We start from the raw sequence: 23966 nt of genomic DNA on the forward strand, positions 1-23966 counted from the left end.
AGTGCCCACGCAGGAGAGACTTACTTCATCTTTAAGTTTTCCTTAAAAACAGGAGCAGACTCAAAACCCGGGATAAGGCACTAACACAATTAACGAAGGCAGTAAAGCAGAGCGATGAATCTTACTTTGCAAAATGATTCCAAAGGCCTAAGATGAAAGAGACGAAGAAAAAACTTAATGGTGCAGCGTAAGACCTTCTGCCAGGTGGGTTCTTTGAGCACTGCGCCCCCCCCCCATTTCTATTATTAATTTCTCAGCAGATCTTTCTTTCACCACCATCACCAGCCAAAAATTCCACATAACTCGAGACAGTAATTTACTCATAAAGGAAACACACCTGCAACTTTATTAATAACCAACGTTTTTTTTTTATTAGAGCAGATACAGTTGTGAAAACTGTACGTTATACATTTTGGTTTCAAGGATTATAAATAACGGAACTCGCAGGTAGGGAGTTCTTTTTCACAGCAAGAAACTTTAAATAAACAAAGTCATGTTTTATTAAGTACATTGGCAGACTTCATGTGCTGTCCAAAATGTAGAGTACAGTATAACAACCCATTAGAAAGAGCCTTTCATGTAAAATACAGCTGTGCACATTTTAGAAAAATACCAACAATTTGAGCTTTGTTTTTAAAAAAGCTTATAAATCATACATACATTTATAAATGGAACCAACATGCTCACTTTATAAACATATCCTTTATTATCTGTTACCCATTATTTTCCAAAGCATTACACATTCGAAATAAACACTTAAGATTAAATATTTTATTTAATTTTTTTAAAAAATCAGCTTTCCCAGCATCAAGAGCGATGGGGTGAGGAAGGAGCAGTGAGAATATTGAGACTGACACAGGAACTGAAACGTTTCTTGGGGAAAAACGTATACTTCCTAAATTTAAAAGTCAAAGCAAAATGTAAAAAATAAATAAATATACAAGTTGTAATTTTCATTTGCTCTCTTTCTGCTTTCTTCTTTATTCCATATTGGTCACACCCAGGATTCTCAACATATTGTACTTCTGCAAAAAACACCACTGCGTTACTGCCCTGCAGGTGACAAAGCATTCAGTCCACACCTGTGCTAATACGGGAATTGTCTCTTCTGCGTCGGAACAGTAGCAGATAAGGTAAAAAGAATCTGATTAAACCATGCAGATGGTGAAAATGTTTAGGAAGAGCTCCCTCTCCTCAGTAACGTCTTACCAAGATTGGACAGATAACTTACCTCCCCTGATTTTCTTTTTAAATAAGTATTTTTATAAAGACCACGTAGTTTCTCTAAATAAGCATGCTTCTGAGTAATAAAGAATAAATTATAAAACAGCAAAAAAATCAGATTATGTCAGAATAACAAAGGACTGCAAAAGACAGATACTTAAAAATTGTCTAAGCCTTTAAAATGTGAAATACAATTACAAAAGGACTTTGAAAAACATGAAAGGCGTAAAATTGAGAAGCACTGATTTTAACAAAGCTTTATGCTCTACCTGAACGTATTCAACAAAAATTTAAGTTTGGGGAGAAAAAAAAAAAAAAGCAGTTATTAATAGCATCTTGCTTAACTTTCATGGGAATTAACATAGCTACTGACAAGATTTTATTTGGTTGGCAAAGTACGTCAGCAATGAAACTGAATCCTTTAAACACCGATTACTGCAATCCATGCAACATTTTGACTCTACTTCTTAGAATTCTCTCGTGTTTCAGCTTTTAAAATTTAGCACCTCCTAAGTGCGTATATAATTCATCTCAGTAGTGTTAAAAATGTTTAAAGTTAAATTATTTTTAGGTAGGTGTAATGCCTTTCAAATTGCTAACTTTTAAATAGCCTTTTACAGGTTTAGGAAGACTAAACGACACGAAGAATGATGTATTGCTATCAAAATAAACACATTTTCTCTAGCATTCTGTTGTTTCTTTTCCTTGAGATGCGACACATGTGCGCTTCAGCCAGCCGGGACCGCATGTTGAAGATGACTATACATTGGATTTAAATAAACAGCAGAAATGAACATAATCGTGCACAAGCCAACGAAACCTTCTCTCCCGGGACGTTCCAGGAGATGAGAAAGCAGCAGGTCATGGCATAAGACTGGTGAGTGATGCGGCTACCTACTTCTTCTAATGAGACAGGAGTGAATGCTGGAACCATGGCCACAGCAACACAATCCTCCGACCGCATTCCTCGGGCAGTCGTTTGTTTCCCCAGCTCCCTACTAGAATCGTCAGATGGTAAAATAGTAAGGCAGCTGTTGACTTCCATCAAAAAAAAAAAAAAAAAAAAATGCAGCTCCATACATTTCCAGTTTAGTCACACTCTGCTAGGACAGATGGAGTAGCCAATGCCAGGAACTTCGCCGGATGGGGCTGCTTCAGCAGATTTTAAAAAAGAATGATTATTAAGTTTTGCTCTCCAACATGGCTGCTTGCTTCAGCTCCCAGAGGACCCCAAAGCATTCCCAGGGGGACCGAACGGGTCCTCCGGCTGAATTTCCCCAGTTTCATCTCTCTCTCTCTCTCCGGTGATCCCATCCTAATTCCAAGCCTCCTTCCCTGTGTCTGAGTCTGACTGCGGTGTGCCATTTAAAGGGCTGATGACACTACCGCAGAGAACTGTGGGCCAACACCACTAGTTGTCATGACTTCACTGAAGGGTCAAAACAGTTACATCATTGAGCAACTATGTTGAATCGCATTCAGGCACAGCCACAATTAAAGTGAAGGACAATACGTAGTTGTTAAAAAAAAAAAATTGAATATGGGGAAAAAATGTTATATATTGTGATTTTATAGAGAAATGAAGGCTGTTCTTACCTTTTCCTAATTCCAATCAAGTTAGAAAGTGAACAAAAAGAATGGCCAACCCGATATTCAACAGCATGACGAGGACAATCATGATTGAATTAGGGCCCTAGAGACGAAATAGAACAAAACAAGTGTCACTTTTCCATGTTAACGGCAGTAGATAAATTAGCTCACAAAACCGATTACCAAAAATATTTAAAAAGACCCAACACAGCTGCAGTAAATAAGGTATGAAGAATGACGGCAGTTCCAAAAGGTATAAACTAAAAATAGCTAGGCTGTATTTAAATGGAGCCGTCTCTCAACTTTCACTTAAAGATGAATCCAGTCTTGATTAAAGCTAAAAAACGACTTAAAAAGTAATCGACTTCACCTCGAAACACTGGGCAACAGTCTGGGTGAGACACAGCTCACCATAAAGGGTTTAAAAACTGATGGGAATTAGATATGCATTTTTGTTAAGGTGTATGTAAGTCGTCGGATAAAGAAGAATCATTTCCTCATAAAGGCAGTTAGGAGGGGAGAGTGAAATCCGCAGACAATGAGGCTGCTCTGGAAAAGTTCAGGAAAAACTCAAAATGAGGTTCTTTGACTCTTGCTTTTCCTGGGTTTCTTTTTGGATACTATCCCTTCCTTAAGGTAAAAGCTGCAAGTGGGAAATTGAGCCCTCTCAGAAGTTACTGTGCAGCTCTAATTTTTAATTCCTCTGCTTAAAGCCACAACGTTTCAGAAATCAGGTTACATTTTAACAAATCAGAGTCCTATTTTGCCAAATACTGCTATAAATAAATACCACATAGCCCAAGGTACCCAAAATTTACTTTTTTTTTTAAAAAAAAAACAAAGAAACCTTATATGACCCATCTTTTTAGATTTGCCTGTGCTTGGCCATCTTTATTACAAAGATGCGATCTTGGTATTTACTATTAAAATAGTGTCTAATTCTTAAGTAGCATTAAAAGTGTTCTAAAAAGTGTTCTAAAACTTGCCATATAAGAGAGGTTGGATAGGTAGTTTTATTCTCATTCTACAGATGAGGAAACAGTTGTACTGTATTTGACTATCCAATGAGACTACAGTGAAACTGGGTCAGAGTCCTCAAATGTCGTATTGATGTGATTTTTTTTTGTGGGGAGGGGTGGGTAAGTGAGCAAGGGAGACCGGAACTGCCACTGGTCCAGTGCTTATCTCGCAGGACCTAGGGCTTGAGTCTCATATCCTTCAAGGACATCTCCTTTCTGGATGAGGTCACAACCTCCTTGGTAGAGGTCAGAGTACCCTGTTCTTTACCCTAATGCTTCACACTTTACTGTCGTTTCTTGTTAACTGTCATCTTTCCCCCTAGACTGAGTTCCACAGGGGCACTGCCTTGTTTACCACTCTATACCCACACATAAGGGCTGCCCAGTTCATCCAGGCAACCAATATTTAATGAAAACCAATCCTTTGGTACTTTTCCAAGTACTATGGAGGTGGTGGTTGAACTGATATATTCACTGTATTAAATGAGGAACAGGGTGATGAATAAAATCAGGGTGAGAGAGAGGAGGAATAAAAATGGGTGCCCTTGATGTAGGGACTGTTAGGAAGAAGAAAAAGCCTAGTTCCTAAACCCCAAGTAAATGGGAGGAAAACAAACACTTAATTCTTCACGGTGACTATTAGTTCCATTTTACAAAGCTCCGAGAGGGTAAATGTCTTGCCCAAGGTTACTCAAGCCAGTTTGAACAAATTAGAACTGGGATTAAACTTTAGTCTGTTCACTTCAGAGCTACATGTTCTTTTTATCTCTATTAAACCCACAGGCCTTAGTTTAAAAATAATTTCCCATCAACTTCTTTAAAATGGCATTTTCATCTACATCCTATGATACTGTAGTATCAGAAAAACATCAAATCTTGATAATGACCAATGGTTCTTTTAGTAGAGTTGTGTTCTCAACCTATGTAACTCCTCAATCATGGTTAACTTAGAACATATCAATAATGTAGGAAACTCTTATAACTCAGAAAATAATTGAGATGATCTTTCAACATCATTACTCAGCATGGAGATTAAGGAACTGCTGTTACTACACAAACTGATTAGATCTTGCCATGAATGTGTTAAGAATTTTGGGATCGTCTCAACTCTTTTGGGTTAGTGGATTTCTTTTCGTAATTCCTAAAGACAGTGATATGAAAGAAGATGAGGAAAAGTAACAGGGTCAGAGCAATACAATGTGGAGTTCAGTGACTTACACGGACGCTAGGAAAGCGGAATAATAGAGTACCTTCAGTAAAGCTACTTTCAAAGACTTAAGGTGTGCCTGGACCTTTAAGTCCCATTTCATAAATCCTTATAAGGTTCTACGAATTTCTAACCTTTTTGAATTGGTTAGTATTTTGGGCTTGTGTGTGTGTATATATTTATATACCTAACTATTGAACATGTATTTCTCGTATATATTCTAATATACAAATACATGTATATTTCTCCTACTAGTATAGCTCCATTATATAAAGCTATTTTTAAAGATGACTCAGTGAAGATGAGGGTAAACCAGCAATAAAAGACTCAAACAGCAACCAGGTAAAAAATAAGTTCTGGGATGCTATGTTTAATAGGCAGATACCAAGACGTCAGTGACCTCTGTGCTCTTCAGATACCTGGGCTGGGTACAGGGTGGAAAGCTTTAAGGTGAAGTCTCATAAATATGACTGTGGTGGCCAGTTGTAGCTTAAAATAGCAAAATGAAAAAAAAAATCAGTCTTGATTTTCAAGACGGACTGGGACAGGTGTAATAAAAGAAGCTGTGGCAGGGCAAAGTGCGAGTCTTGTTTGGAAGAAACTTTCAGGCAGTTAGAAAATAAAGTGCAGGAAGTCAAAATATGGAAAGACGTTGTAACTCAAAATTTTTTTCTTCAAGATACTATCGCTCATTTAAAATTGTGAAGAATTTTCTGAAGAGTTAGTATAGTTTATGTTAAACCTCAAACTTCTCCAAAAACATGGAAAAAGCAAAGTTTAATTATATGTATTTATGGAATGTGTGTGTGTGTGTGTGTTTCAAACCTGATCTAACAGGGATAGGGATGCCTTAGGTTTTCAGAAGAAAGGTCGGGTAAATCTCAAACTCTGAGGCTGATCGGTGTAATTGCTAAGAGAAAAGTGCAGGTAGTTTTCAGGAGTTGAGATTCCTAAAGAGAAGACTCCTCACTAGTCTATTTGATGATAAGGTTCTAAAGATACCTCCACTGCCTCCTAGCCTAGCTGCCACACCGCAAAATCCTACAAAAAATCCTGGCATCCCATAGAATTGAGTCCACAGGAGTCAGACTGAAGGGACGGTGCAGAGTGATCCTTGCCAGGGCTTCCCCTCCCCTAAGTGTCAGCCTGTGTCCCAGAAGAGTCTCTGGATTTCTAGGAGATCAATATCTAGGGTGATCCTGAGGGTGGGTCAAAACCTACTGGAATATTTATGAACTATTTATGCTCCAACTAGTGTTAAGGCAAACTCAGTAACAGTCAATGCTCTTTGAATACTTACTTTGTGCTAGGCACTGTGCTGAGAAATTTATAAAGTATCAACTCATTTAATCTTTACCACAACCCTTGATACAGGTACAGATGAAAAAATCAAGTCACGGAGCAGTCAAGAAACTTGCCTAAGGTCATTGAGCTGGTAAGTAACGCAGCTGGGATGTGAACCTGTGAAGTCTGGCGCCAGAGGCCATACCGCTAGCCACTAGCCTACCCTGTCTCAGTAAGCTGGCTGACTGAAATTGTGCAGGTTGTTTGGTCAGCCACCTTACACGTGGTGATGCTGACTCAAGGTGGATCTCTCACAAAGATGGATTCAGTCTGCTTCCCCTCAAATGTCTGCTTTAGTGTGAACTCTGCCGTGAATTTCCACGTTATTTGTAAACTTCTAACTTTACCTCGAACTTGTATGCAGTGCTCTTTTGTTTTAAAGGCCATTCACTGCCTACCTTTAGGATGATTTTGTCACTTCCTAACTCTCTGTGAAGAAAACAGTTATAAGGGGTGCGAGAGGCAGCTTTATGTTATTAAGGAAGAGAAGGTTAATTGTGAAACTCTCCGCACGAAGGTGCCAACTCAGTCCTGCCTTGCAGCTCCCGACAGAGGTGCAGAGCTGCTGGCCTCCCTTCTCTCTTGGGGTGTTTAGGGGAACCCTAGAGACCGGCCTGCAGAGCTGCACGATGCTTGGCCAACTCCCAGAATCTGACTGTTTTGCACATTCGTTAAGACAGATGCTGTTTCTAAACAAGAAGGCTGTGAATTTACCAAATATACCTATTAGTAACATTTTACAGAAAGACTACTAGGTAACCCATCTAATATGAGGAACACTGGGGCACACGCTTCCCCTTGGGGAGTTCTGGAAATCAACTGAACCCCACTACTGGGTACCCAAAGGTATAAACGGTAATAGCCGTGCATTGCCTGAATCTCCCCTTTGTAAATCAGGCAAACCAATACTAATACGTAGGTGAGGCTTTTTAGCTGAAAGCCAAATAAGAAGTGAGTTATCACACTTAACAAATTCAGTAGTTATGATATTAGCACAGACAGTTATAATATCAGGATACTGACATACCAGTGTTAAAATATTTTAAAAGATGAATGCTCACTGAACCGTCTCAAAGTTATTGTTTTGAAAACCATTTATCTATATGGAGGTTGACTCTCAGAAAGTTAACCTGATTTATTCATATTTAGATAATTAAAATGGTGAGAATTTTTATGATAGATATTAGCAAAATAAACCTAAGAAATTTCAAATATAAGTTAATTAAAAAATGAATTTCAATGTCTAACCCTATGAGTAGATAGAACAGTAAGAAAAATTTTTTCTTAAAGGTAAGAAACTGATGGATGTATTGTTGGCCAAAATATTAATCCACACCTTTATGCAAATATGCTTCTGAAATTACTAGTAAATACTGGGTCAGCTATGGCTTCCTCCCTAGATTACAATCTTTTCCAAAGGCATGTGACTAGGTCAACAGATCAGTCAGCTTTTTATCCAAAATTACTTAGCTTCAGATTTTATAAATTCTACAGAATCTGATAAAATACTAATTCCTTTTATCATTAACAAATCTCATGGAATGAGGATGTTGGTATTTATCAATAACTGAAAGCTTTCTGGTTGAATAACAAAAAGCCTTAAATGCTCCAGACTCATAATAAAACTAGCATCTACCAGAAAACTGAAATTTTAGGAGAACTGACACTCGGAGGAGTTAGAAGACCAAAGTGATTTTCTTAAACAGTTGAAAAATTTCACTTCTCATATGGGAAAGAAAAAGTTCTAGCTACAAAGCCTGGCCATTAAATAAAATCCACACTATTTATGAGAATAATTCATAATAGCTAGAAAAGATGTTCTTTTGTCTAAAGATGCTGACCATTGTGGGTGCAGAGTCAAAAGGCAGGTTAAGGACTTAGCAAATGGCAGTGGAGCCCTCCTCCTGGTTAGAGCACAGGCACAGGGGGCAGGTGGGCTGTGATTCCTTCCCAGCCCTCAGAATTAGCTATTGTTATGGACTGCATATTTGGATCTATCCCCTGCCCCCAAATTCATCCACTGAAGCCCTAACCCCCAATGTGATGGTGTTTGGAGGTGGAACCTTTGGGAGAGAATCAGCTCATGAGGGTGGAGCCCTCAGGATGGGATTAGTGCCCTTCCAAGAAGAGACGCCAGAGAGCTTGTTTCCTCTCAGTCCCGTGAGGACACAGGGAGAAAGACGGCCTGTGTTCTATCGACCAGGAAGTAAGAAGTAAGTGGCTTCTCACCAGACACTGAATCTGCTGGTGCCTTGATCTTGGGACTCCTGAGCCTTCAGAACTGTGAGAAATAAATGTTTGCTGTTTAGACCACCCAGTCTAGGGTAGTTTTGTTATAGCAGCCAGAGCTAATAAGACAGCTACCATGTAGTCCTTTTTTTTTTTGGTGGTGCCTCACAGCTTGTGGGATCTTAGTTCCCTGACCAGGGATCAAACCCCGGCCCTCGGCAATGAAAGTGAAGCAGGACAGAAGGGGGCAGGGCACAACCTTTAAAAGAATGATATAGCCATAGTACATGACAAAGACTGGTTAGAACCAACTAGGTCCAAGATGGCAGAAGATGTGACTTCCAGAAGACCTTAAGCCTCATTACATGCTCGTTGTAATGTATCACCTTATGCTAAATGACACATCCACCAGCGCCACGACAGTTCCGAGGCCAACCATAAAAGGTCAAAAAGTGGGCGGTGACCCAATTTCTGGAAATCCCCGGCCCTTCCCCCAAAGTTGGAATAATCCACTCATTAGCCTATGAAATTACCAGCCCATAAAAATGAACCACCCCATATTTCGAAGCCTCTTGCCTTCCAAGATGGCCCACACTCTGTCTGTGGAGTGTGTTTTTCTCTAAATAAATCTATCACTTTGTCTCCGAATTCTTTCACAACGAAGAAAGAACCTTAAATCCACCGGGAACAAAAGTGCAGAGTCCTAACCACTGGACCGCCAGGGAATTCAACAGCTACCATGAAGCTCACCAAGAAGTGCTGGTAAAGGCTTGTAAAAGTGGAGCTGCAACAAGCTAGTCACGTCAGCCTACCTGCATGAAGCCTGAGGGTTGGCCGAGTGAGCACAGAGGAATTTCTGCCCGAGAGCCCACTGTGGCTCAAGCTACCAGGGCTAGGCTCTACTCTACACAGCCCGGTGCTCCCAGGGACTTTTGCTAAGCGTAGGTGCAAATCGTCATCATCAAGGCGCAGATGCCCCACGCTGCCACCCGAAAGAACCAAAAGGAGCAGAAGTGAGAGAAAAACACGTCTCGCACGACTTACCGAATTGGCTTCTTTTTCCAAAGCAGGGCACGAATCGTTGCTTGCTGGGTTCTTTGGTATAGCAAGTTCAGACTTCTTAGCTTTTGGCTCAGCTTTGCTTTCTTTGGCAACTGGTTTTGTCATAGATTTAGGGGGACTCCACCTGTTGGGCGATGGCTTGTGCACCAGCGCCGAGGAAGACGGGCTTGGCCCTTCCTCTTCTTCCACGTCCTCCGGGGGGTACTGGGGGGCGTTCAGTTTCACGTAGTAGCCGTGATACTGAGAGTGCAGCTCCCCGTTACTGGGGTTAGGGACGTGGTGACGGCCAGAGTACCTGGAGTGGGGCACAGCCGCTCCCACCTCCTTCGTGGGAGCCTTGGAGGTCAAGGGCTTATTGACGGTGGCCGTCACCTGCTCCTCGGCTGCACTCCTTTTGTCTTGGTTGAGTCTGGCCCCTGAGCTGGGATTCTGCTTCTTCACGGGCTTTGGGGAGGGAGAGCCGCCTTGTTTGGGACTTGCCTCGGGAGACGCTGGGGGTGTCGTGCCTTTGCGATAAAAATGAGGAGATTCCTTTGGTGTAGGTGGCTTTTCTGGGACCTTTTCTTCTGGATTCTCTTTAGTATCTACACCTTCCTGAAATCTCTGTTTGACATAATCTGGACCTGGGGAGAAAGGGGACAACACAAGGGAAGGTGATAAAAAATAATAAGGCATAAAGGCTTGTTCCTCATGGCTACTCATATATTATTTTGCTAAATCAGCTTAGCCTTTTCTCTTTTTGTTTTAAACATATTTATGAGGCTCTGACTAAGCATAAGGATGTTTCATTCCCTGGGAGAAAAGATTATTTACTGATTAAAAGTTCTTAAGTTAATATATACCATTATGTACACTATTGTGATAGCCACAAAAGTGAAACAGTCCTGCTTTTTGCTGCTGGTAGAATACAGAGGCAGAATTCATATGGCTAGAGCACTGGAGACAGCACCATAATTAATCTGAACGTTCCAATTTACATGGTATAACTAAAATACAGAGTATACACTCATATACAGAAATAAACTGACTCGTATGTTTAATATGTAATATATTAGAACACTTAAATATATTAATGTTTAATAAAGTCTCTACACTGTCGGTGGAGAACATGCAGATAACATATTTTTAATGACCCTTCATCAAAGGAGCATTTAAACTGCCTAGTTAGGAACAACTTCTGAGCTTTAGGTTACACTTTATAAGATGACTTACTCGGAGTCCCTTCACAGCCTGGGTTTGCATCAGCAGCGTTTCTGCAGGCATCAAAGTCAAGACAAGGCAGTTGTCTTTGGCTCTGTAGTCTCAGGATTTTTTTTTTCTTTTTCTGAGTACTTTAGAATTGTGTAACAATCATATGTTATTTTCATAAATAGAAGAAAATTTCACTTAAAAGAAGGGACCCTGGTGCCATTGTTATTTTATGGGTAGATGTTGGGGGGAGTGGGGATGTAAGGAGAATGTGCATCACAAGATGGTACTGGCAGTGAGCGCTTATTTAAGGAGGCCAGTGGTCCAGAAAAGGGCCTTTCTGGGGCCCTCAGAGACATGCTCCAAGGCAGTGCCCTTCTTTCTAGGCACTTTGCCCCTCAGCCCCTCCCCAGTAACCGGGTCCTGTGCATCCTTTGGCCGCCACTTCACCCATCAGCCATTTTTCATCACAGCAAGTCAAGGTCACACAGTCCAGCTGGCCCTCTTCTCTGCAAAGGGGCAGGAGCTGACAGTGTCATCTCTGGAGTACCCAAGGAAGAAATCACCCACCAACTTGCTTACAGGAGCTGACCAGCTCTTGTCAACTCCAGAGCACTGCATCTGTTCGCTTCCCTTCCTGTCTCTACTCCCACCTCTCAGCCCAGAGGGGCTGAAGAACAATTATCCTTAAAATTGTTAAAAGTACATACTGCCTCCATCAGCAGATGAATGGATAAAGAAGAGGTTTTATACACACACACGCGGAATACTACTCAGACATAAAAGAGAACGCAAGTTTCCCATGTGCAGCAACATGGACGGACTTGGAGGGCATTATGCTAAGTGAAATAAGTCAGAGAAAAACAAATATTGTATGGTGTCACTTATGGAATCTAAACGATACAACCAACTAGGAAATATAACAGAAAAGAAGCAGACTCAGATATACAGAGAACAAACTAGTGGGTACCAGTGGGGAGGGAGGGAGGGGCACTATAAGGTGGGGGAGTAGAAGAACTACTGGGTGTAGGATAGGCTCAAGGATGTATTGTACAACAAGGGGGGTATAGCCAATATCTTGTAATAACTGTAAATAGAAAATAACCTTTAAAAATTGTGTAAAAATAGGGCTTCCCTGGTGGCACAGTGGTTGACAGTCTGCCTGCCGATGCAGGGGACGCGGGTTCGTGCCCCGGTCCGGGAAGATACCACATGCCGCAGAGCGGCTGGGCCCGTGAGCCATGGCCGCTGAGCCTGCGCGTCCGGAGGCTGTGCTCCGCAACGGGAGAGGCCACAGCAATGAGAGGCTCGCGTACCGCAAAAAAAAAAAAAAAAAGAAAAAGAAAATTGTGTAAAAATAAAAAATTTCAAAAAGATAAATAAAAAAATTACATTACTACCGACTTGTAATTGCTCTTCCCATGTTGTGAGACTACCATTTATTATACAAGGCACTTTCCAGAATGTAAAGCCTCACCGAAATCTTAGGAAGCAGGCAATAGTCCGATTTCACTGATACGGAAACAGCTGTAGCAGCTGAAAAACCCAAAGTCACACAGCTCCTGTGTATCCTTAAGATAAAATATAATGCAACATGGAATACACTAAGCCCAGAAATGAGAATCCCCAAGGACCCACATTTATAGCTTGTACTCAGGGCCAAAAGCATAAGAGCATTATCTCATATTCCATCCTCCAGAAGACAAAGCCAAACAGGGTTCAAATTTCCCAAACAGGTCAACACCACCAACAACTGAGATTTCCTTTTCTAAACTTGATTAAGTACCCCCTTTAAAAAAATCGGCAATTTTCTTTTACATCCTCCATTAAAAACGGCAGTATGATTTCTTGGCACAGAGATGTATCTCACTTGAGTGAAGAAAAAGAGGCAACTGCAATTATTCAAAAGGTGCTGTCTTTGTTTCTGGATTCTTCCTTGGTGTTGTGACTGGGACATACCACCAAGAGGAAGAAGCATCGGCAGCACCAGAAAGCGACATTCTTCATCAACAGGCTTGCCCCTACTTTCAAAAACCCATGAAGAACATTTATACTGGCCTTTCATGGAGAAGCCCCTCCTCTGCAGTGTACCGTTTACATTTTTTCCTCCCACCCCTCTACCCCAGATTTCATCAGAACTTGGTTTCATTTGTGCTTCTCTGTTATCCAATTGTAGAGCATTACTGAAATACCCATCTAGGCATGGTAGGAAGTGTTCCGTGCAAAGGTAATTAATAGTCAAGGCTCTTGGAGCCAATCATTTTTCATTTAAGCCGCCTAACTCTGAAACACAAATTACGAAGTACTTTTAATGTCTTCAGTCTAAGGGGTCAGTGCAAAAGTTAATTTTGCAAATCCTTCTCTCTTGAGATTAAGTCATATTAAAAGCTAATGTTTAAATACACACAACAGAAAAGAACGGGAAAAAATAATCTCTGGCAAACACGACTAGTTGTGTACTCTTGACGTTGGAAGGAGAAGACAGTCACTGAACCACGAGAAATAAAGCTGTCACAAAGCCTATGTGCTCCATTTTGAAAAGGTGAGACCCTAACAGTGACGCTTACAAGTTCAGGATTTATCTGGGTAACCACTGGTCTCACCTGCGTTTACTGCAGAAAGCAGACGAGAAGCTGAAATGGGAGCTGCTCTGACAGATCCCAGCAAGCGCCAGCTGCCAGCAAGGGATGAGACTCTGCTGAAACGCTAACAGCGACAAGAGACCGTTTATTTGGGAGGAAACTCAGGCAATTCAGTAAGAGCGGGTCCAAGAAAAATAATTTTTTAAAAAGTGATATGCTTTAGTTATCTGGAAAAAGAACAAAGACTTACAAATACCTGAAGACAAAGCACAGTTTCAAACGCTCTTTGTAAAGAGTAAGTAGAACTCTGCCTACCTCTTAATTTATGCTATCATTAATAGGCCAAGCAGAGAATGATTTGGCCACTGGAGGATTTTGTAGTAACCAACTTACCAAGCTTTATTTTGGATTCCATTGAATGTATTTATTATGTTTATGAACTCTCAAATACCGGTCTAACCACTCCTTTAGATCTCTAGAAATCTCATGCATTGCTCCTTTGCACAGTTTTCCTGTCTCAAATGTCTTAGGAAAGGCATTTCTTGTGCCCTATCTCCTAAGACATGGTTTTCAGGCGTATTCAATTCAGTTTTATTTACAGGGCTTCTGATGATATTCAAAACTTGTTGAGCTCAAAGAATTTACCAGCACCACCTTTCAGATGAAAAAAATCCCCCCCAGCTTTATTATGCGTTAAAAATTGGCTGGATAAGGGAATAAAGGCACTCCAAAGCAGTCAGTCCACATTTGCTGCCCATCAGAGGTACCTGGGGTGCGATTCCCAGAGAATTTAATAAGTATGAATCGAAGCCTAGAAATCTTGATGTTTAACAAATGCTCCAGGTTAACTCTCATGTACCCAGTATTGGCATTTAAAAGCATGGCAAATTTGGGATTGACATGTAAACACTGCTATATTTAAAACAGAAAACCAGGGACTTCCCTGGTGGTGCAGTGGTCAAGAATCCACCTGCCAATGCAGGGGACATGGGTTCAATCCCTGGTCCAGGAAGATCCCACATGATGCAGAGCAACTAAGCCCATGCGCTCTACTACTGAGCCTTGCTCTAGAGCCCACACGCCACAACTACTGAAGCCCGTGTGCTCTAGGACCCGAGTGCTGCAACTACTGAGCTCGTGTGCTGCAACTACTGAAGCCTGCATGCCTAGAGCCTGTGCTCCGCAACAAGAGAAGCCACTGCAATGAGATGCCTGTGCACCGCAACAAAGAGTAGCCCCCGCTCACCACAACTAGAGAAAGCCTGCGCACAGCAACGAAGACCCAACGCAGCCAAAGATAAATAATAAAAAAATAAAAATTAAAATAAATAAAATAAAATAGATAACCAACAAGAACCTACTGTATAGCACAAGGAACTCCGCTCAGTATTCTGTAATAACCTAAATGGGTAAAGAATCTGAAAAAGAATAGATCCGTGTATATGTATAACTGAATCACTCTGCTGTACACCTGAAACTAACATTGTTAATCAACTATGCTCCAATATAAAATAAAAATTAAAATAAATGAAAAAAAGCACCTGGGCGAGACCTTGAAATAAAGACTTCTGACTCAAAAAAAAAATTAAAAAAAAAATTACAGTGTGGCAAAAAGTATGTTGACTAGAGGTAGACCCAACTCCAGCCTCCCTTCCCTGCATCCAGCTGGAAGTGGTTCCAGTGTGGCGTAGTCAACTGGGGACTGGCCAGCTACCTGAGGATACACACTTAGATTTTACAGAGTAAGATTAAGTGCTTTTAAAACAGGATATTTAGTATAACGCAGAGGGCAAAAGTTTTTCCTGGACAAGTTTCTTGGAAGGCACACGGTGTGACTACTACTTGTCTGTGTAGTAATGTGCGTCAGTGTTGCAATGCCAAGCAGCATAAAGTTGATGAGATGCAGCAGTTCATTAAAAAGACTAGTCAGAATATCACCAAGGAGGGAAATTATGAGAAGTGTTGATAGCTGTCACAGTCAGCATTTTTGTCTGTTTTTACAGACAGTATTTCTAAATCCTAAGGGATTTTTTTTCTCCCCTGGAGATTTAGTATTGGGACGATGTCAGAGACGGGTCACCTGCTCACTGACATGCTGCACAACACGAAACAACAACACTGAGCACGTGTCATGCCCACACAGAAAGGTTACACGTCACGGCTGGCATGAACGGCGGATGGAAACAGCAGGGCGTTCAGCTAGTTCTTCATAGGTGAGCCTCAGGGAAACGGCTGTGGGCAGAGGAAGCACCACGGAGACTCCTCCAAACAAATGTCTACCAGGGCAGTGCTGATGCCAAATGCTTTGTAGCAACATCAGAAGTCATTAAATAGATAGCAGGATTTTTCTGCGGAGACTGCCAATCAGTAAAAGAAGACCAGACTGAAAGATTTTTAAAAAAATTATATAACCGATAGCAGGATCCCTTTTATATTCTATGTGGAAAGAATGCTACATTCCCACAGGACTTTAGAGTCCCATCAGTAACAATACCGCAACTTCTGAGAACACAGCCACAGCCCTGTTGTCTGCAATCCGTGGGACACCCAGCCCAGGGCCCCTTGCACATGGTGGGCAAGGGGATACACTGTGTGGAAGGGGATACACTGGAATGCCTAAGTGGTAAGAATAACCAGCAAACCCATGAATTATTAATTTCACGTCAACTAGTGGATTATTCAGTTTTCCTTTTTCTATGAAAAAAATTTATTCAGAATGTTGGGCCTGGAAAGTGAGTTTAGAAGGCATCTATTCCAGGATGCTTCTTTCTTCTTAACCAAAAGTATTACATATTAATGATAGGCACGGACAATTCTTAAGACTTCTAATCCATACCAGAGCTTAGTTATCACTGTCTCAAAATAATCTAGACTAAAAGACTTCACTTTAAGTAATCAACACGCTGTGTGTGTGTGTGTGTGTGTGTTACACCCTGTTTGTCTCCCTGCCCCTCACAAATTCATATGTTGAAGCCCTAACCCCCAATGTGATGTTATTGGAGGTGTGGCCTTTGGGAGATAGCTTAGATTAGTTCACGAGGGTGAGACTCTCACGATGGGCTTAATGCTCTTATGAAAAGAGGAAGCGACACCAGAGTTCTCTCTCTCCAGGTGCATGCACTGGGGAAAGGCCATCTGTGAGCCAGGAAGGTGGGCATCACCAGGACCCAGCCATGCCGGCACCCTGATCTTGGACTTCCAGCCTCCAGAACCACGAAAAATAAATGTCTATTGTGTAAGCCACCCCGTCCATGGTACTTTGTTTTAGCAGCCCAAGCTGACTAATACACACACTTAAACACAGAAAGACAAAGCTCGTTGAGGGTGCTGCCTAGGCCACCTGGCAAGAGGGCCCTATGTAATACATTTGCCACATTCTCTTTTTTAACCCATGACCAGTGACCCCCACAACGGACAAACATCACTGGAAATTAAAAACAAAATAAGCATCTTGATGGAAAGGAAATTGAAACAGTGGGGAAATGAGCCATACATAGAGTTTCCCAATCATTCTCCACCATGTCCAACTCCCCACTACCTGCTCAGTGATCCTCCAAAGTCTCACCTCAGCTTTCCGGGCTTAAAAACCTGATTTCATCAGCACTTTGAAGTAGAGCCATCCCTTGGGGCAGACTCACATCACCAAAGCTCACAAGACTGATGGTCGACACCAGAAGACCAATTCATCAGTTCACAATGCGCAAGGTAAATGTCACAGAGGCCTGAGACCTGCACTGATTACCACCAGTGCGTGCTCTCCCTGTCGGCAGACCTCCACGAGAAGCTCAACGAAAATCAGAAGGTTAGTGGTGGATGTGGAATCAAGACGGAGGCATGAGATGAATCAAGTAGCTAATGGCATCATGCTGAGCTAACCTGAGGCACCCATTTCTTCACTCGGATGATCTCGCCAGGAAAGCCACACACAGCTGGCAACGGTTCCCTGCATCCCTCCCTATCGCAGAAACGTCCTTGCCAATGCAACTGCGGTACTCCAAGGTTTTGGGCCATGGGTTTGCTCTCCTCTAGACAGCATTTGGATGGGCACTGCCTAGTTTTGCCTCTGTGACTCTTTCTTCTATGCTACTTTGGGGGGTGACCGAGTCTTTAGAGGTTTCAATACACTCAATCAGGTTACAAGGAAATCTTGCTATGCTACAGCCGTGCTGTCACTTACGATCACTTTATACACTTCTGTGCAGTCTCATGGGCTCATTTTAACGCCCGGAGGGCAACCTCATTTCTAAGTTCTTGGAGGACAACTCACTGTGTCACTCACACTCATGGCAATTTAGGTTTCTGGGTACTATGCAATCATCGACATACACATTCATACACATCCATTGATACGCTTTGTCTTACATGTTACGACTTGGCCCTTTGAGTGATAAAGCCATTCTACATGGCTACGTTTTTTCTGTAGTTTTAAACTAAACTATAGAATAATACAGTTTTGAACTAAAAGTAGAAGACTGAACTAAGATGGGGAATATCTGAAAATACCGCCAGCTCCTGAAAAGAGGTAACTTACTATGAAAGTGTTCGAAATATAAGCTATGACAGACATCCTTCTTTCCCCAGGGTTAACAACTTCTATATAAGACACATCCATTCCAAACAAAGGGAACATTTGTATCTGTGAGATGTAAATGAAACAAGCAGCCTGACTCAGAGAAAGTACTTGAAAGCCCTTTCAGAAATGTCTATCTGATCTGATCACCCTGTAAATGCAGAGTGGAAAGCATGAGTTATGCTCCCGTGAGAAGATCAATAATACTCAGTACAGACAAGGCTTTCTATACAGTTGTCGAAGGAAGTGTTGGCTGCGGGTCAAAGGGGATTGCAGCCGCTGCCCTTAGCTCCTGTCTCAAACAGACCCCTTGTCATCTCGTGCCGCTGTGATATATTCATTACTGACAGCTTGCTTATATGAAGCTGTTTTAGCTAAGAAAGGGTGGAATTACATTTTCCCACAATATGTTTTCCCCCCTCAAATGCTTTCACATCATAAAAAGCTTTTAAAACCATTTAGCCTGGAAAACTGAGATGGCCTCCCATATCATTTACCTCTTGTTAACACCTAATAGCAAGCTACAGGGACCCTATTCCCCAACACAATTAACGACAGAATCAAGAAATGACCATCTGCAGACAATAGCAAGTTTGTTTGCTTCCAAAGCAGCTCGAGCCCAGGGCTGCTATGTGAACCTGCACCGTCTCCTGACTGCTGAGCTGCTCCCAGAAGCTTCACTGCTGGGAAGGAAAAAGATGATCCCTCCTGGGTGGCTGAATCGCCTCCCCAGCTCTCACACCCTAGGACACGTAGCTGCTAACGTGTGTGAGTTTCCAGAGGAGTGTTTATTCCTACTGCAAAAAATGGAAAACTTCCCTTTCTTAATAAAATACATATACGTATTCAATGACTTAAATCCCACCCAGAGGTTTAGAAAGGATGCACACAAAAGAAGAGGCCCATTATCACTGGTCCCCTCCCTTGGAGCCGAACTAGTACAGAAGTCGCTCTGTGGTAACTCAATCAACTCAGCAACCGGACTGGGCCCCTCCCTAAGCTCTCCTCCTAAAAACTGAGTCTTGTTAATGGCCTTTTACTGTCTTCATTCTTTGCAGAAAAAAAAAAAAAAAAAAAAATCCTGTCATTTCCTTTTCATTCTCCCATCCTTTATTATAGCCCCGTTCCTAGCTTTTAGAATACATGGACACTTGGTCTTCTATTCACTGTGACTTACCTTGTTCATGTAGTCACACTAATGCCCTGTGGGTTCCAATATTATGTCACCTTCACTGGAACCAAACAGGTATTGGACACGTGTGTTGTGCAGGGTGCTACTTATCCAGCTTGATTAACAGAAACCAATGTGAAAAAACTTTACCAAGACAATATAAATTTTGAAACTTAGAACATTTCTTTTAGTCTCTCTTGCCCAGAAATCTATTGATCCTACAAATCAACAGGAAGATGCTGTTTCTAAAACAATGGAGAAACATATAAAAAAGGTGGCGACTGCCATTTTGTTAACACCAGTATATTAAAGGGATGGAAGCAGTCTACTAGGAGACCACTAAGAAGTGAGGTAACTATTGAAACCCACTGTAAATATTTGTTTACTGCTATTCTATAACATCAGAGCCAGATGATCTGGAACGATTTTCTCCTCTTAATCTGTGCAGATTCATCTGTCTTTAAGTGGTATATTTCTTTACGTCCTAACCAAATTCCTTTGAGGTGTATTAAAAAAAAAAAAGTCGCAGTACTTACTGGCTCTTCTCTTATTGCTAACGTGATGGTTCCCCGTGCTTCTGATTTTGAGGTACCTGTTTTAGCACCTGAGATGATCCCCAACACACTAACACAATTTCTTAACCACCTCTCTTTTAGATTCCTGTCTTGTTTACTGCTATCAGCTCAAAGTCTGTTGCTGGGGGGTGGGCAGAGGCACCGGGGAAGAAGCCAGCTCTCCAGCGCTAACACTTAGGGCTCCAGGCACGTGTTACTCTAAGCTCCCCCTTGTTTTGTAGTATTGCTGAAATTCATGGGGCACAGACCTTTGGATTAAAAGGAAAAGAAGGAAAAAAGGAAACCAGAGGCAATGCTCCTACCCCTCCCATCACAGGTCACCTGTCCTACCTGGCTGGTAGAAGTCAGGTGACAGCTCTCTGGCCACAGCTCTCGCGATGTCACACTCCTGGCGGGCGGCCAGAGCAGCCTGGTCGGCGGCGTCAGCTTTGGCTCTTGCGTGCGCGGTCCTACAGGAGCACAAAGGGCGCGTCAGCAGGGGCGGCACCTAGTTAATTACACAGGACGGGCAAACGGTCTACGGGGCAGGCAGGGCCTGGAAAGAAATGCTAACCGTGATCCTCGCCCCACATCTGCAACAGAAAGTTGTGAGACATCATACTGTTGTGAGACATCAATGAAAATCAAGCGGATGAAATCACCTGTGAATTGCCTCCATCTTTCTTTCAAGGTTAATGGAAGTATAACCAGTTGTATGAAAGTATAACAAGTTCTGCGCAGCTTAAGGCAAAGCCTGGTGTTCAAGACTTAGAGGATGAAATCCCCCGTTGACTTTGGTTGGCGTTCCCCCTCCCCGCCCCCCGACCATGGAGAGTAGAATTAGAGCATGTGAATTAATACAGGGCTCATGGATTTAATGTCTATGGTAGAATCAATACAAGGATCTGATTAAGAAAGATCTGCCCAGTGGTATGCTGGTAAAGTAGCTCTCTGGGGGAAAAAACAGTAAAACTGATTTGTAGCACTGACTGATTTCCGTGGTGTCCACGCTCCCAACATGGCCAAGTCACACTAGCAGCGTGACTCTGCTGAATGTGTAGTTGGGAACAGACGCACACCATGGGCTCCCCCCAGCCTGTAGGAGCAGGCCCAGTGGTCTGCGGGAAGAATGTGCTCAGGAGGCTTCCAAGGAGTCCATTTAGTTGTTCTTCAAGCATGTTTCTTGTGTGAAACCGAAAGCAGGCGGAGAGGTGGAGCAGAAAAGAGGAAAGGGATGTCCTTCTGTCTTCCACCTTCTCCCCGGTCCGTCCTCACCCACTGAAACCGCTTATCTTTCTAGAGGACAAGGGCTAGGGAGAGGGCAGCAGGGATAAGAATGGGGCTCCTTATGGCAAGGCAGAGGGACTGATGTCTGCCTGCCCAGGAAGAGGACATTTGGAGGCTGAGACTTTGGGTCATCCTCTTCCAAAGGAGGAGATCTTATCCAAGCTAGTATTTAGACAATTTTCATGGGCACCTGCTTCTTATAATTTTGTGAACTATTTTCTTTTATTAGCGCTAGGCAGGGCTATAGATAACTAGTGGTAAAAGCTTAAGGGGAGTCTAAAAGAGGTATGCCTGCAGGCCTTTCAGAGACAGCAGGAGAGGAAGCTGGGAAATGGCATCATGCCCTAGCTGGTCTTAGGAGAGAAAACCCAGGTGGCATCTGGAGGAAGCCAGCAGACGGGATTCCTGGAACGAGACCGCAGGCAGAAAAGACGGGGAAAAAGGGGTCTGACCTGAGACTGTGGGGCTAACTGGGGGAGATCCTATTTCACTCCTACTTAGGACCCAGCTGAGCCTGGAGGACTGATGTACTAGAATATAAGTGTAAGGGAGATTTTTTATTTTGGGCATTTTTTAATTTTTGGTTCTCTACTATACTCCCAAGGCACAGAACAATGCCTGGCACACAGTATTTACTGAGGGCCCACTTTATAAATAAAGGAATGTCCTTTGGAACAGCTGGGTAGTTACTTAAAAATAAATGGATTGACAAAACCACAGAGACAGTAAAAAGACCAGTGATTGCCAAGGGTTCAAGGTGAAAGTGGGTGAGGGCTGAACAGGTAGATCTAAAGGGATATTTAGGGGAATGAAACTATGCTGGATAATCCTCTACTGGGGGATACATGACATCATGCTTTTGTCAAAACCCTCTGAACTGTACAACACAAAGAGTGAACCCTACTGTCAAGTATGGACTTTATAGTTAATACTAACGTTCCACATTGGTTCATCAGTTGTACCAAATGTGCCCACTAATGCAAGATGTTAGTAACAAGGATTAATGGGTGTGGGCAAAGGATGTATATGGAAACTGTACTTTCTCCTCAATTTTTCTGTAAACTTAAAACCGCTCTAAAAAAATAAAGTCTATTAGTTAAAAATGAATGAATCAAATTCTGATCATCAAAATGGTCACTTACGAATCTTGGAGGATGTTGAGGATGTTTTAGATGATCTCTGTCTACAAGGCAGGGAGTACAGAGGCAAAAACAAGGGGATAAGGGCTTCCCTGGTGGCGCAGTGGTTGAGAGTCCGCCTGCCGATGCAGGGGACACGGGTTCGTGCCCCGGTCCGGGAAGATCCCACATGCCGCGGAGCAGCTGGGCCTGTTAGCCATGGCCGCTGAGCCTGCGCGTCTGGAGCCTGTGCTCCGCAGCGGGAGACGCCACAGCAGTGAGAGGCCCGCGTACCGCAAAAAAAAAAAAAAAAAAAAAAAAAATCAAGGGGATAAGAACATATTCCTAAAAAACCCGGCTGTGGTAACCCCTGCAAGGGAGCCATCACTGATGACGCTTTAGTCCCACGTGTTGTGCTGAGACTCAGAGGATGCCCTCTCTTATGTCCTTTCAGTTTCTCAGAATCTCAGCTCTTTTTTTTCCCAGAATTATTTTCCATTTTATCTGCTATTCTTAGCTAGAGCCTAATTATGTCTAGGTACCATAATTAATGAAGCCACAAGAGTACAGTTATCCTACCCTATAATAAAACCTGATAGCCCTTCGATGATAAACTTACAAAACTCAAGCACCATTTATTCCGAAACAATCACAACCCACCACCACGGAGTGGAATAAAATGGCAGTAGTATTTCCACCACTTTGACAATGCGCTAAACTGGAGAACAGGCAAATGTAGATGAACCTTGCTGCAAATATATTTTGGAAGCACAGCATCAGTGAAGCCTTAACCCTTTACTTTTTTACTTGTTCTTTCCTGTAAGACCAGACGAGGAGGGGGGACTTTTCCATCTAGCACCCCTCCCCATGTCAGTGCTCCCGCATGGCTGGCACGATGGTCAAAACCACATTCAAGCCTGAAACTAGGTATCTGCTCAGGAGATTTTGGTAGCCCTGGACCTGATAACAAGAAGTAGAAGAGAACAGGAAGCCATCTGAGTTTGCTGTCATCAAAAGTGGTGTGCGGGGCTTCCCTGGTGGCACAGTGGTTGGGAGTCCGCCTGCTGATGCAGGGGACGCGGGTTCGTGCCCCGGTCCGGGAAGATCCCACATGCCGCGGAGCGGCTGGGCCCGTGAGCCATGGCCGCTGAGCCTGCGCGTCCGGAGCCTGTGCTCCGCAACGGGAGAGGCCACAACAGTGAGAGGCCCGCGTACAGCAAAAAAAAAAAAAAAAAAAAAGTGTTGTGCGGCCAGCCCATTAAAACTTGCCCAGGGAACAATCTGGGCTGGACCCTGGTCCACGTTATTCATGTGCTCCAATCCCAGGCTCAGTTCTGGAGCAACACACGACCCCGTTACTCACCCAACGGGTAAGACGTGCCATTGTTCATGGCTTAGGGGGAGGGAGGTTTGCGCTAGTCATTCTGGGGAGACCGGTGGAAAAAACTCCAAGTGGATGCCTGGCTGCTACATGTAGCTGGTCACATGGAAAACATACGCGCCAACAAGGAGCATGCCTGTGTGCCCAAGAAGCCTTTCATTTGTTCCAGAGACTGCTGATATCCATAAATCTTCAGACCCTCAGGAATCTCCAAATACCATTATCATCTTCTACACTTTCTCACATAAAAGGCAGCAAAAAGTAAGTGAAAAGCAACATCTTTCAGTTAGGCATCAGTGGTAGACTTTCTTTTAGGGTCCTATTACAAATAAACCAAAATTTTGTAGAGAGTTACTATTTTGGGGTAAAGAGATACAGAGAGGCCTGGGCAACTGGCTAAGCTGGTACAGCAGGTAGGTGACCCCCTCCTGGACATCAGC

The 23966-nt window shown here is 42.8% G+C and overlaps 1 protein-coding gene across 2 annotated transcripts in view; it reads right to left on the reverse strand.

The window, feature by feature from the left end:
- Window positions 1–344: 344 nt before the first annotated feature.
- The window catches only part of JPH1 (junctophilin 1), an 80064-nt gene continuing 56442 nt past the window's right edge, over window positions 345–23966 (reverse strand). Inside the window, exons 3-6 of one of the 2 annotated variants that reach the window (XM_060127449.1) lie at window positions 20092–20210; window positions 9658–10298; window positions 2821–2917; window positions 345–2376 (exon numbers count right to left, since the gene is read on the reverse strand). In XM_060127449.1, the coding sequence (XP_059983432.1) occupies window positions 2837–2917; window positions 9658–10298; window positions 20092–20210 (841 nt within the window). In that variant the 3' untranslated portion in view covers window positions 345–2376; window positions 2821–2836. The remainder of the gene's footprint in view (window positions 2377–2820; window positions 2918–9657; window positions 10299–20091; window positions 20211–23966) is intronic. The other variant, XM_060127448.1, reaches the window with a different exon arrangement.

Source organism: Lagenorhynchus albirostris, chromosome 17, assembly GCF_949774975.1.
Source record: "Lagenorhynchus albirostris chromosome 17, mLagAlb1.1, whole genome shotgun sequence".
In the NCBI taxonomy this organism is placed as follows: Eukaryota; Metazoa; Chordata; class Mammalia; order Artiodactyla; family Delphinidae; genus Lagenorhynchus; species Lagenorhynchus albirostris.